Here is a 15,796-nt window from a genome sequence, read left to right on the forward strand (position 1 = left end):
TCAGAATCGTAATCAGCAACCTCAAAGACCCTATTGTGGTAAATTTCTAGAAAATTGTATTGAAAACAGGAAGTTTAAAAAGAATTTAATTTTTTTATAGTAATTTTTCCAATGTTCATATAACGCGACAACCTACAGTTTTTCTGTATACCTAGTCCAATTACCTGTAAGATAAAAAAAATCATAGTGATATCTTTATCTTGTCTCGAGATTTACAATTTTGATACAAAAAAATGCAAATTTGCCCACTGTGTGCCGTCGCCATTTTCAAACGTTACAAAAATTTTTTTGCACTAGTCACTACTTTAGCACTGATCACTTGCGATGATGAAATACGTTAGTTACGATTGCTAGGGGTTGTGTCAACGTATCGGTTGCGTGACTGCTGATACAGTACGATAGTAGGATTGGGTAGCGGAAAACATGGGACTGACAGGTTTTCAGATCTCACGCTCTATCCTTCTTCCCTCTCTCTCTCTCTCTCTCTTCCTCCTTCTATCCTCTTTTACTATCTCACGTTTTTCGTTAAAGGGATGTTTGCATAGAAACTGTTAGTTGTTGGGACCTAAAGTCATAAGCTCGTAGAATGTTGCCGTTGCGTACAGAAACCATATGAGAGCTACAACGTATACCTAAACAGACAATAAGCCCTCCAATTGTATCAATAGTATTCACATATCAGTTTTTACTTTAGAGTTGTAAAAAGTGAGACATTACTCTAAGAAGCAAGTGTCTGCAGGTTTCTTTTGAGTCAAAGTCAAATTTTTACGAGCTCTCAAAAAATCATGAAAAACTTTACGAATATCAAGGGACAGTCTTTACTTATTGTTTGTGTGATTTTCATATACTCGTATTTTAACATTTTTCTCATGGGTATGGTGAAACAGGAGAAGATGCAGAGCTTTGGGAAATACTAGTACGTGGCTTTCTTTCGAGTCAAAGTCAAATTTTTACGAGCTCTTGAAAAATTATTAAAAACTCTACGAATATCAAGGGACTGGCTTTACTCATTGCTTACGTGATTCTTATATACTCCCACCTTAGCATTTTTTTCACAGGTATAGTGAGACAGGAGAAGATGGAGAGCTTTGAGAATTACTAGTACGTGGCTTTCTTTCGAGTCAAAGTCAAATTTTTACAAGCTTTTTAAAAAAATGTATGAAAATCAAGAACCTTGTTTTACTCACTGTTTATATGACTTTCATACTCCCCACTCCATGCATTTTTCTCTAGAGTAGGGTAAAAGAAGAGAAGATACAGAGTTGGTGAGGAACTTAAGACCAAAAGAAAGAGTCAGTTTCTATCAGGCACTCGTAGCCAAAATACTATTCTCTTAGCCGTTGAAAAAAAGTAGTGCGCGTATTTATCATGGATTCGGTGATTGAAAAATTGCGGGTTGTAGTATTGCAGTGTGTCATGTATAGATTCTCACTTCATGACGTGATTAAATTGGAATTCCCGGTGGTTTACATTAATAAGGTGCTATTGAACGCATCAGTGCAAGAACTTGAAGAGGTGCTGTGGAAGTTATTCTAAGGGCTTGTTTCTGACAGTGAAACAAGTGTATTTTATGACATTTGTGTAAAAAATAGCGACATTGCTGTGGTTGTCGTAGCCGAAAGCTTATCACTCAACTCGTGGAACGGTGGCTGTTGAAAGCCATTGTTTGACCACTACGAAAAAATAAGTCAATAAATTTTTTCACTTTAAATCAGAGTAATTTTTACATTACGTTTTATATAATTTTATTGTTACTAATTTGAGTGAATACGATAGCCGATGAAAACAATTTTTTTTCCTCGCCGTCACCAACGCTAAGTCCAATGGCTTCTACACAGGCCATTGGGAAAGCAAAAGAAATACCGAGAACGATGACGAATTAATGGCTGGTCCATCGGAAATGCAAAAAAAATTTTTTATCTTGAAGCAGATAAGGGTAAATAAATTTTCTCATTTAATAAATCATTATAAGTGTAGTTCATTCTGAAAAAAAAATGAAAAAACTTTTTTATTCTGGCAGAGCTGACTGATTCGGAACCAAGTGGTCCACAAAAAATATAGAACAACAGCCTCAACAAGAGCAGCAGCAACAACAACAACCTCAGCAACAACAGCAGCAACAACAACAGCATTACCAACAGTCTCAGGATCAACAGCAGCAGCAGCATAAAACGTATACGACATCGGAAACAAGTCAAAAGAGTAGAAAAATTAATTGTGGGTGTAACTGTGCTTGTGCTCTTGTGCAAAAAGGTGGTGGTGTTACGAACATACACGTAAGAAAAGGTGTTCGAGAAGATCGTGGACTAAAAGGTAGACAATTTATTAATATAATAAGCGATTTAGAAAAATATATTAAGACATTTAGATTAACAGGGCCTCTGATTACGTTTCAGATGTTACCCCCGAATAAAAATTAAGTAACGCTAGGTAAAATAAATGGTTGGTTAGCTTCCGTGATGGGAGAATTTTTAGATATAATTGTAAACCGTTATTTGCAACATAATTATTGAGTGGGAATGTCTTTAGAATAGGAAGAATTGACCGACAGTGCTGTAGGTTTATATTATAGACCTCTTGACACACTCACGGCCGAAGATTTTCTAAAACTGTTTGAAAGGATCGGACAGAGTAAGAGAATGTTCCATGTTTTACAAAATATAATTGTTTAGGTAACATACGTACAAGCGTCTCAAGGGTTGAGTACCTTCGTAGATATTATGAAAAATATAGTAAATAAAGGTCTATTAAGTAATCAAAATAATGATAATTTATGTCTAGCGAGGGCTCTTGTTTGCGGCGAGGCTTATACAAATAAAAATGACACTGTCAAATATAAGAAACAGTGAAAAAGTATTAAAAATAAAAAAGAGCAAAAGCGAACAGCTCTCAAACTATTAAAGGATAGTGATATAGTTTAAAAAAATACAGACGCTTCTGAATATCCAGAAATTTGTAAAGTTTAATAAATATTTTTACGAAAAAACATAGCCATTCGCATTTTGGACTATCAACACTTTGGGACTGGCACGGCTTTAATTAATGACAGGTCAAAAGATATGCCATTATATTACAGCTCATTTTTTGTTATAATGTGTTAAAATAATATTAAACTTTATAATTTACTTTTAAACTTTTAAGCAATCAAAACGAACATGTGTTTCTGCTTACCGTGTAATAAAACATACAGACAAATAGTAAATTATTCATGTCCTTTTGTTTGCATGGCATGTAATGCAAACCCTAATTGTAATAATCATACTTCCGAAATAAAAAAAATGAAATTTGATGACTGTGGGCGTACTTTTTATAATAGAGAAAGTTTTAAAAATCAGAAGCGTATGGGGTCATATGCACGAAAAAAACACATTGGGCAGTCAAAAGATCTGTCAAAAAATCTGTATGCGATACCTAAAAAATGTGTAGCTTTTGTGCAAAATTTTATAACCTAGCAAAAAAAAAACACGAGTGTGAAAAAAAATACTGTGGACAGTGTAAGAACATACATGATTTAAATGAATTGTGTATGATTTAAGCTGTAAAAGAGAAAAATTTCAAGAAAAAAAATTGCTTTATTTTTCATGATTTTGGGACACGTCAGGATGAAACTAATGACGATGCGGTAAAAATACGCATACATGTACTGATTTTATGTGTATCTCCAATTCGATGTGATGGCTGTATGGATTAAGAATCATCCATTGGTGAATTTTGTGGTGTAAAAGATATAATTTTTCAGGGTGATGAATTTAAAAAAATGTTTGTTGACTCTGCTATACGAGAAAAAAGTAAAACGTCTTCTTTTTTATATGTATAGCATACAATGCAAAATCGTTTGACTCTTAATTCATTTTAAAATATCTTGTTTCTGAAAACAAAACTGCTAACGTCATTTTGAACGAATGAAATATCATACAAATGAGCATTGAAAAACCCAAATTTATCGATAGTCTCAATTATGTACTACTGAAATTAGCAGAATTACCGAAAACCTTTAACTTGATGGATAATTAAATAAAATGTAAGGGCAAAGAGAAGTTTTAATACAAAGGACCGCATCCGGTGATTGAACTTGTTCACCAGGCCCAATGAGTTCAAGAGAACGTCAAGAGTTTGTACTTTGGTATGACCAAATTATTAAGGAAAAAAAAGAATTCATCATGCAGAAGGATTTAGTAGATTATTTCGTTTAAGATGCTAAAATATTGCGTCAACTATGTACAGAAGCTTTTAGAAAAATATATCTCAAAGTGGGAAACGTTGATCCTTTTGTAGAAAGCGTAGCAATTGCAAGCGCTTGCTGAGTCGTATTTAGAAAAAATTTTTAAAAAAATGATACCATTGTTATTATTTCAGAAAACGAATACACACGCTCAGGTCAATTTTCAGAAAAATCAATTAAATGGTTATTGTATGAGGAAAAAATCAGAAATATTGGAATAATCAATGCAGGAAGTTCATTGGGATATCGATTAACAGAAGGACCAGTAGTTGATGATTTTTTAAAACCTACAGCCGAAAAAAAAAGTTTTAAGGGTACAGTTTTTTAATTTCAAGGTTGTTATTTTCACGGGTGTCCGCGTTGTTACCCCGATAAGCGAACGAAGAAACTACAAAATTTCGAAAGCTATTCGAAGCGTTATAAAAATACATTTAAAATGACCTTGAGAACACAAGAATACGGCTACCCTGTCATTGAGATGTGGGAATGTGATTGCGACTGACATTTGGAAAAAAAACAAGAACTTTTTAATTTTGTCAAAAATCACCCGATAGCTCAAAATAATATCTTAAACCTAAGAGATGCTTTTTATGAACGCCGTACTGGAAATACTGTTACGTGATATGACGCTCAAGGAAATAAGTAAATAAATTATTTGGACGTATATTCCTTGTACCCATACACATGTATGACAGAAAAATTTCTTTTAAAACATTCTAAAATTTACAATGCGGATGATTGTTTTATTTTAACAGGTGTTAATTACGAAAATCTGAACGATAACGTCGAGGGTTTGATTAAATGTGCGATCTTACCACGGCTAAATCTGTTTCATCTCGGAATTCCCACAAAAATGCATGGGAGACTACTTTTTGGTCTATGCAGGACGTGTATGAAAAAAGTATGCGAGGATGAATGTTTTCACGATGTAAATGAGCGGATGTTAAAAGGAACTTGGGTTTCCAGTGGAATAAAAAAAAATTTGGAATTAGGGTACAAACTTATTCGAATTGATGTAATTTGGAAGTACAAAACTGTTTAGTATGACACTGTTTTGCGGTGAGGTGGTCTGTTTACCAAATATATAGATACTTTGTTCAAAATCCAACAAGAGGCAAGTGGTTGGCATGCCAATGTTAAAACACAAACAGAAAAAAAAAAATATTATTCATTACAAAAGCACAGAAAAAATAAAATCAGGTAGAAATAGAATTTTAAAAAATGCTGGCTTGCGATCTGTAGCCAACTTTGGTTTAAATAGTTTTTGGGGTAAATTTGGTCAACTCGGAAATTTTCTAAGAACGACCATAGTAAATGATTACAAATCGTTATCAAAGCTGTTATTTAATGAAGAAATTTACGTTGAACATTGTCTTTCAGCAAACGATAATGTTATGTACATCACATGGAGGTACAAGGACGAAGCCGCACTTTCGTCCCCCTGTACAAATGTAGCTATAGCTGCTTACACCACAGCTCAAGCACGATTAAAACTGTATTCCTATTTAGAAAATTTAGGCGAAAGAGTGTTATATCACGACACTGATTTGATTATTTTTGTAACTAACACTGAAGATCTCGAGAAATATAATCCACCCACAGGATCGTTATTAGGCCGACTAACAGAGGAGTTGAAGGGGTATGAAGAGGGTTCTTGTATAGAAACTTTTGTGTCCGGAGGACCATAGTTTTATGGTTATCGTGAACGTGTCCTTACTGATTAGACGCATGAGATATGTAAAGTTAAAGGTATGTGTGTCAATTAACAAAATACGTTAAAACTTAACTTTGATACGATTGCCTCGATGGTTGAGAAAAAAGTTAAAAATAATAGTGATTATGAGAATAAAGAAAATAGAAATAACGTTATAATTACATAAAACTCTATGATAAGCAAAATTAACACACACGACGTCGTAACACGTATCGAAGATAAAACGTGTGAAATCGTCTTAAAAAAATGTGTTTTCATTGATAAAAAAAGGTCTTACCCATTAGGTTATGAGAAAATTAAATAATTCTTAGAAACGATTTAAGTATTTATTCGTAACTTTTTTTTTCAAATTTTTACTAGGTGTATACGATGCTTTGCATTTTTCCAACAAAGGAGCTCATATTTGTCCGTGTCAGTTAATACTGAATTGTACTTTGGATTGTAAACACTACCCTGATTTTAACAAATCTTTGGAAGCGTTGGCATGGCACAGCATGCTTTACAATTTTTACAAACTAAAAAATAGAAGAAAAATAATTGAGTCTAATACATTACTAAAATTTGTACGAAGATTAAAATATAAGAGCAATATATTATTTAATGTCATTATCTTTGGTAAAATGCATAAAGCTGTATGTATTTAATGCAAATCGGATGCAGAAACGGTTTCACATGAGAAAAAAAATGTCATAAGGAAAGGGTGAAAAGTGGATGGTATCATGATTATAACAAATTTCTAAACATACTTGTTTCTGATATTATGAACATCCTTGAAGAAAATGAAATTAAGTCGATCAAATTTGGTGTATCTAATAGATACCAAAAACAGTTTAAAGGTTGGTTGACAGGAGTTGTTCTATTCATAAGCTTATAAGATTTAAACGTTTATTGTGCAACTAATAATTTCTATATCAAATGAAAAAAAATGTAAGTATGTTTTCAAAACAAAACATCGTTAGCAACAGACAAATATTTTTAAAACATTTTACTTTCGCTTATAAATTTCGAATACAAAATGGTCAGTAGTGTTCAGAAAGATTTATTTGTTGTGTAAATATGTATATTAATATTAAATTCCTGTAATTTATAAGTAATAAAACACAAATAAGTACAAAAATTTTTATTTTCTCGCATATATGATATTCACAAATTTTTTTATAATTTTGATCATTATTTGATAAATTTTCCCTTGTAGAAAAAAAAGGTGACTATGATAAAACATAAACTCAACGAATAAAACCAATAGGTGAGTAACTAGGCCAAATAGGGTGATGAAATCCAGTAGAATTAACTCCTGCCGTATCAAATGCACACAGCATGGTGTTTAAATAAATGGTTAATCTATTTATTGTATCACTAAGAAAAATGTTAAAACTATTATAAATCAATTCTTCGTTAGTAAAAAAAAGCCTTTAAGGTTCTCGTTGAACCGATCTAGCGTGTATGCTTTTTTGTCGAGCAGCTGAAAATAGAACTTATTACCCACGATATAAGTAAAATATTTCCTAATCCACATAAGATTGCTCGAGGCGGTAAACTTCGTAAAAAACGTTGTTTCAACTCATAAATAACTGTATTACACTGTATCGCAGATTGCGATGTATCAAAAGATTTTCCTACATGAATCATTTTACATCTGATTTCACCTTCTGCCATACAATGTCTTCATTTGTTATTGATATTTATTGATATATGCATGCGAGGCTGTAAAAACAATATTTTTCTGCATTATTGAAATAATATTATACACAAAGTTACATTAACTATACATGACATAAAACGCATTTGTCTTAACTTTTGTAAAAAAGGAAAGTCTGTTTCTCTTTCTGAGGTTGATGACTTTTGACAAATAATGTCAGATTTTTATTCACCGTAATATTTTTGCATTTCCAAATCCAAAACTTTATAATCAGAATCTTTGTCAATTAATTGAATGTAGAACGAAGATGGTGTGTAAAAGAACGAGATCCGTACAGTTTTTGTAAGACCCACTAATTTGTCTCTATCATGTTGTCTTGTGTTTCGAGGAGACGTCATATTTTATTTCAGAAAGCAATTCAACCCTTTAAACTCGTAAGGATAAGATCTTTAAAAGAGGAAAAAGATAAAAACACACATTGCGTGCTTTTCAGGTTTAAGACTGAACTAGTGAGAAAAGCATAAAATGTGAGATCCCTCTGTTAAGTCAAGCTGAAAAAGAGTGGGATAAAAAGAGGGATAATGCTGCTTAGCTAGAGGGATGCAGCTACATGATACGTGTGCGCTCTCTAGGTCAGCTCGACTCCCCGTGGTGAATTAGCTATACCATTACCCTTGCCGCCGTCGTCGCCACCACCACCACTGTTACGAAAGGGTTTTTCATTTTTCATAATTTGTAAATTACTACACTTTTATCAAGTCAGTTATACTAACATGCGTAGTTTAGTTCTAACAACGCGATGGATACGCGCTGGCAGCATCCATAGACGAGTATGATTTAAGGTCCTACAGGGTGTGGTAAGACCGTTATTGTTAAAAGTTTCTTAAGTTTTATCGATGAATTGTCAAGTTTACCATTCGATGGAATTTTCTTTTACTACGCAGAGTGGCAGGATAGTTAAAAAAGTAAAAACTTTTTTAAAAATGGTCAACAAATTGAATTTCGCAAAGGACTGGAAGGATGTGAACTGGTGGCTTAGGAGCCTACCAGATACGCGAAAATTGATAGAAGCTAACAATTTTGTTGCAGAGATATATACCAACGTTTTGAATACTGGATGGGGCGTGACAAACCGGATTAACAACATACTCGGATCTTGGGATGAAGAGCAGAAAATTTTACACATTAACTACAAGGAGATACTGGCAGTTAAATACGCTTTAGAATCGCTTGCGAATCACTGAAAAAATTGCAAATTTCTACTACGAGTAGATTACACTACTGCTATATCCTGTATCAATAGGATAAGGGGAGTGAGATAAATTTTACATCACAACATAGCAAAACAGATTTGTCCTTGGGCTGAAATGAGAGGAATTTTCATTGTCGCTTTTTGTATCTCATCCAAAGAAAATGTAAAAGTAGATTACTCATCCCATCTCAACAATGACGATGCAGATTGGCAGTCGAACCCCATCTGCTTTCAAAAAATTTGTAACACCTTTGGGAAACCAGAGGTAGACTAGTTTGCGAAAAGCCAGAATAAGAAGTGCGCAAAATATCTTTTATGGAGAGAAGATCCTGGGGCTGTTCAGGTAGACTCATTTACCATTAAGTGGATAAACATGAAGTCTTATACGTTCCCATCATTAAGTCTTATTTTAAAATGCCTGAACAAGATAACGAGAGAACAGATGAGAGGCATATAAGTGGTCCCGAAATGAACAGGACAACCATGGTATCCTCTCATTTTAGAACTTCTGATAACAGAACCTTTAATTTTCGATCCTCATAATAAGCTATTATTATCTGATTGTTGGAGCAAAATTCACCTGCAGACGCAACACCTGTTTTCAATGGTGGGGCTTGTATGCGGGAAGCTTTCAGAAGAAAGGAAGTACCACACGAAGCATTGAGCGTCATCTAAGCATCACTGGCCAGAAATACTGCAAAACAGTACACCTCAGCGTCCAAAGCCTGGTGGATCTTCTGCAAAGAAAATCCAAAAAAATTTTATACCCCAACAAGAGAAAACTTCCTGAAGTTTTTATCGCAGAATCTCAACAAGGAAGCCTCTTATGGCACACTGAATAACATCCACAGTGCAGTAGCACTGATATCAAATAATGGGATCAGTAAGGACCAGATAGTCGAGCGTTTTTTGAAAGAACTATTCAAGCTAAAAGCTTCTCGTCCGAAGTACGATACAACCTGTGACGTTACAGTGGTAATCGACTACCTGAAGACGATGTATCCCCTACATAAATTAATTTTACAAGAACTCTCTGAAAAAGCCATTATATTCTTAGCTCTGAGCACAGCTCATAAGTTGCAAACCTTCGCGAGTATTAAATTAGAGAATATTGTATCTAGAGAGGAAAGAATTAAGATTAAGATCTTAGACGTAGTCAAAACGTCAGGCCCAAACAGGTTTCAGTCTATGCTTGTAATTCCTGAATTCAGCGATAATCTAAATGTATGTGCCTACACAACAATCTAAGAATACATAAAGATATCAGGCCCGTTAAGGAACGACAATACAACTTTGTTTATTACAACTAAAATACCTCATAAATTAGTGGGCGCCCAGACTCCAGGTAGTTGGGTTAAAAACATTTTAAGAAAAAGTGGCATTGATACCACAATATTCTCAGGTTACTCTATGAGACATGCTGTGACATTAGCAGAATATCAAAAAGGAGTAGATTTATCCATAATTAGAAAAACTGCGGGCTGGACGAGAGACTCAACAACGTTCGCAAGATTTTATAACAGGCCTATTGTAACAAGCAATCAAAACTTTGCACAGTCAATATTGATCTCTTAGTGGATAAGAATTATACTTTTTTAAAGTTATAAATAAAGCAGCTTCTTTTTAAAAACATGAATATTCCTTATTGTTGTTTAAATTTGTCTGTCCTCTAAACATCTGCATTTGGTATGTCTTTGAAAGAATCGAAGAAAATATAATTGTTCGATCAAACAAACTTACTTGTAAGTGATGTTTAATCGTGATGATATTAAAGAGACTCGTTCAAAGACATACCAATCCCACCCATAACAACAATGGAACATCATTGCCCGCAATCTGGAAATAAGGGCCAATTTAAAAAAAAAAAAAAAAAAATCTCTAAAAAAACGACGATTCCACAAGAGTGACCGACCCGCGTACGTCACTAGGGTGTCTAGCGGAAAAATTCAGTACTAACTCTAAACATCGTGACATCTAGCAGGAAAGAAAGAAAGAAGCATGTTGTATGTCTTGAAATGAGTCTCTTCAATATAATTACGACCGAACATCACATACAAGTAAGTTTGTTTAATCAAACAATTATACTTGCAGCTTTTACAGTTTTTTTAAATTTATTGCATTTTATATGGTTATACGCTTTCAAGTCATCAAATAATATTGAACGCTTAATTTTCCTCAGTTGTAATATAAACAAAAAATTGTTAATAATTTTTTAGAAAAACAGTGGTTAACTTACTTATGACAATGTCGTTAAATGCATTCTTCTTTAATTGCAAATTTTAAGATTGCTGTTAGAAACATAGTGTTCCAAAATATTCACATATTTTATTGATTTTGCAAGACTATTAATTTTATCCAACTTAAACATAACTGTGAGTGGAATTTGCCAACTTTATATCATATTTTTTATGCTGTATTCGTAAAATAATAATTTATGTGTATTCTTATGATGTACCCGTAAATTTACAACTTCATGACGTCTAGTATAAATTTGAAATTCTTATTATCTCTACGTGGCTTTTATAGGACTTGAGTATTTACCGTATACATAATTTCTAAATTTGTCTAAAATTTCTTGGTTAGAGAAATCATATTTTTTTCTATTAATAAATTCTGTGACACCATTTTTATGGACGTAGTCATAAATTTAATTCATACTTTGAATAAAAGAAGCACAATACTCATGATTTGTTCTGTTGTATTTCGTATAGCAACTTTTCAAAATGTTTTTTAATCAGCAAAAGGGTTTCAGAAAATTCTTTGTACAACTTAAAGAAGAAAGTATACAAAAACTTCCGTTGGCTTACAATTACTTCTTATTTTATTAAAATCGTACTCTTCACGGTGTCATAAGCTTAGTATCTTATTATTTTATTGCACGTTTTGATTAGAAAAAAGGTATCTTCTACCTGCTTCTTGTTACGTTTGTGACGTGATTTTAGTCACAAAATGTTTAAAAAAATTCAACATGCACAACGGATGTCAATTCAAAGTTGAATATGCAAGACATAAGGTAACAAAAATGAAAACTGCGCAAAAGGATTGTAGCAACTTTTTTTCTCATAGCATTGTATGATTATTAGAGTATAAAATATAAAGATATTATTAATCTTTACCAAATAAAATGACAATAATTCGAATAATTCTAAACGTGACTCACATGACTAGTTTAGTTGAATAGTTCATACTGATTTTTTGCTTGTAACTTTAGGGTATACATTTTATAGTGAGGTTAATCTCTTTGATTTATAATTTGTTATATTTAGCTTTACAAGATTCCAAAAAACAAGTTTTTTGCAGTACATTAAAGCTATTGCATTGTTGAGTACAGTAGGAGTTTAGTTATGAAAAAGTTTTGAAAGATAATTTTCCGAATTAAATCACTATTCTGGCCTGAGCAGCCAACACCAAAGCTTGTCTTGTTGCAAAGATATAAACTCATACTTGTTTATATTATTGATGATACTCCTAGTACTTCTTTCTTTTCGAAATAATCCATATAAAAAAAAAGAAAAAAATATTAGACAATAGAGCCAATGACATTTGTATACATATGAATAAGAAGAGTGCTGTTGTTATAACTACTACTGTAAAGCTGTCTTATTAAAAACTTTGACTTATTGCAAATCAGTACGAGGGCGTATGCCTTTATATAGTCTTAACAAAAGACCAATCGAACCTAGACAGTGTCATAGAAAATGAATAGAGAAAAAAAAAGGATGAAAAAAGATGATGAATGGCCATGAAGCCTCCTTGAGCAAACGGGCTTTGTATGAGAAAGAGTTCTTGCTTGCGCTAAAATATATAGTTAAAATACTTTAGTGCGATGCAAACAACATGTAGTTTAGTTCCATTTTTTTTCTTACGGCAACCTCTACAAGGCAAAGCCAGTGGTACCACAGAAGTATTTTCAGCTGAGACAGAGATACAGATATTCCATGGACTACGTACGTGAGATAGCAGGTGGAACCGAGTATTATGTAGGTTTCTGCACGTACATTAAGTTGGTGCCAGAAATAGCTGTAGTATAATTTCACTTGTTTTTTGAAAATGTATAAGCTGTTATAACCTAAGATCAGTATTTGTGGCTATAACATCATAGTTTTGTGTATCTGATACTAGTTATGTTTCTTCGGAATTGTCCGCTTACTGACGGATATCCTACTCCCAAACTCCCTCTAGGGCTTAAAGTCATTGTCTGAAAGAGCAAAGTATATCCAATCAAAGATACAAGAAAGTGTGTAAAGTTGAAGTACCACTGTTGTATCTAGTGTGTATTCTATTCTCGTGCATGTGAAGCTTTCATGATAATCTATTATTGGTACTATAAGTGACGTTTAGGTAGAATAGTGCCTTATCATATTTAATACAAAACAAAAATATAGAAAATATGTACATAACAAATGAGTTAAAAGGGATTATAATAGATAACAGTAAACAAATAAGAACATATGAGTATGCACGTGATAATTATATGATCAAAGAAACGATCGTCATCTCAATGTATTAATTTGTGTTAAAACAATTTTTTAAAGTTATTGAGCTTGCTGAAAGTAGTTGAAGATAAGAGGTTTAACAATAGTAGTAAGTACGTTTGAATAATTATATTTGATTGGGCTTACCTAGAGTACCTGGCAAGTACGGGCAACTTGTCACGTGGTTAAAGTTTTGGGACTGCATTTCCTCTTGATCAGTCTCTCGGTGATAAAAGTAATTGAAATTTGATACTATTACTGGAACTGGTAATGCTATTGTTAAAACACCAGCAATTGCACACAATGAACCAACAATCTTGCCCCAAACTCCAACAGGCCTATAAACAAAGAAGGTATTATTAAAAAAGGCTCTCAGTGCAAGATAATATGGGATAGCTGAGTTTAAACCAAAAAGTAAACTTTGACTCGTAAGATACTATCACTACAATTTACAATAGAAAAAACGTAGTTATCTTGATTTCTTCATGTTTAATTTCAGGTAAAGTACTTGAAAGAAGTATACAATATATGTAGAAACTCAAAAAAATTTTAATTTGTAGTTCCTGCATTTAATAGAGGTGATTTTATTTACTGTAAAAATTAAGAAAGAGATGTCTTAATATGGCATTAAAATATATCTTCACTTTAAAAATCGAAGAATTAAAGATTAATACAAGTAAACTCGCAAGACCCAGCTTTATTAACACGATGGTTCATTTTTTAAGTAAACTAATTTTTTTTTTTTTTAAGTTTTTATCAAGCTTAAAGTAAAGTAGTACAATAGTGACTAAAAAATTTTTTACAATTATATTTATTGCTGTACTAACAGCCTATAAACAGGTAAACGTATTAATAAGAAAAAATTTTACTGCAGAGCTGTGTTAGGAGCATTCGGTTATCTCTGCAACAAAGCCTTAAGATAAACAAAAACAACAATCATCTTATAAGCAACTAGCGGCTCTCCGTCTTGGCTTAGCCTGAAAATCACTTAATGGAACACCGTAGTGTGTTAACATGTAATGTGAAACCTTTTCAATTAAAAATCTTACATCTATTTCTGACACTTCTCAGACAAAAAATCTGCTAATTAACTACATTTTTGTTTGGAATTCACACAGTTTATTTCATTAAGTAAAAAGCTGTAAGAAATGAAAAAAATATGATGATGCTAAAAAGTACCGTGCATTCCTTGCGATAAAATAATTGTTGGCCCTAAAAGGCCGATGATTTGCAGTTTCTCCCATATAATCTATGATGAGGGCTTTTTTTTAAACTGTAAGGACTTAAAACTCACAAAAAATATATATTTTAAGAAAATTTCTTTTTTTTATCTCACAACTATATTACTAAAGCATCAAAGTCCTAGAGCCTAATCTCTACATTTTTTATTGCCACAAAAATACAAACACATATTTTACCTATTCGAAAATCTGAAAGATTCAAGAGATTACTATAAGGGTTATAGTAAAAAGCTGATCCCTCGTATAATACATTCTTTATTTCTCGATTTTAATGCTACTTTACTCTCAATAAATGTTCAGCGTCATTTTCTCGACGCTTAAAATTGAATTCATTAAATGCATTTGAAGTTTTTCTTTCCACTCAACTTTTTCAACTTTTGGCATAGTTAAGACGTTTGTGAGCCCTAAAGCTTATTTTTCTCAACTTTATTAGGTTATTGTATGTTTGTTGGCAAGGAACTTCGACATCCGATGACGCTGAAAGGAGCTGGTGAGCTTCTTAAGTAAACTCTTTCTTGAATAAAGTTTCCAGTTAACGTGATTGCCTGTACACCTTAGGGTGATCTTCTCTGACCTGTTATTGTAGTACCACACTGATCGAGAGGGAAACTGCAACGTTTAAAGCTTTGGACTTGATTGTAGAGGTTTTTCCCAACCTCATAACGTCAAAATTGTCGGTATTGAAATCTTGCAAAATACCGTCTTTTTTGCAGACCCTTGCTTTGGTGATCTAAGGTAGAGAGATTGGTTCGTGATGCTTGTCCACATTGGAGACTGTCTCGTTGCCTCAACTTTAGTTTTATTTTCATAGCTGTTAGGTTTTCCCAGAGCAGACCTTAGATAGGGTAGGTGATTCTTGATTTTCAAGCCTTGCGACTAACAACTCCGCTCGTGATGTCGACCAGTGAATCACTGACTTGGTTTGATAGTGACTGGCTTTATATAGTCTTTCAGTCAACAAATTGTTTTCGGAAATGGTAGTAAAAATATGTTTTTTGACAAGGTAGTTTAATTTAAGTGACTTTTAAAAGAAACAATGAGATTGATGGTTAAGTAGGAAACGTAAATACTCAAAGTGGCCCTGAAAAGGGCCAGGGGTGAAGCTTTCATCTATTCCTTACCATTTTTTTATGATAGAGAGCTGGTTGCAGGTAGCTTGACTCTTGCCCTTGAAGTCTCTGTGTATGGAGACCGTGACAGAGGGAGGTACGCCACTGACCAAAGAATATCTCGTCTTCGGGTCGTTCCCTGGA

General features: G+C 33.1%; 1 protein-coding gene across 1 annotated transcript in view; it reads right to left on the bottom strand.

The window, feature by feature from the left end:
• The window catches only part of shaker (potassium voltage-gated channel protein Shaker), a gene marked incomplete at its 5' end in the record, with an annotated part of 629,484 nt that overhangs the window by 125,858 nt on the left and 487,830 nt on the right, over positions 1–15,796 (bottom strand). Inside the window, one exon of the mRNA XM_089593785.1 lies at positions 13,450–13,640. Within this exon, the coding sequence (XP_089449911.1) occupies positions 13,450–13,640 (191 nt within the window). The remainder of the gene's footprint in view (positions 1–13,449; positions 13,641–15,796) is intronic.

Source organism: Copidosoma floridanum, unplaced genomic scaffold (assembly GCF_036245765.1).
Source record: "Copidosoma floridanum isolate Cflo_tuat_1 unplaced genomic scaffold, Cflo_Japanese_pri ptg000020l, whole genome shotgun sequence".
In the NCBI taxonomy this organism is placed as follows: Eukaryota; Metazoa; Arthropoda; class Insecta; order Hymenoptera; family Encyrtidae; genus Copidosoma; species Copidosoma floridanum.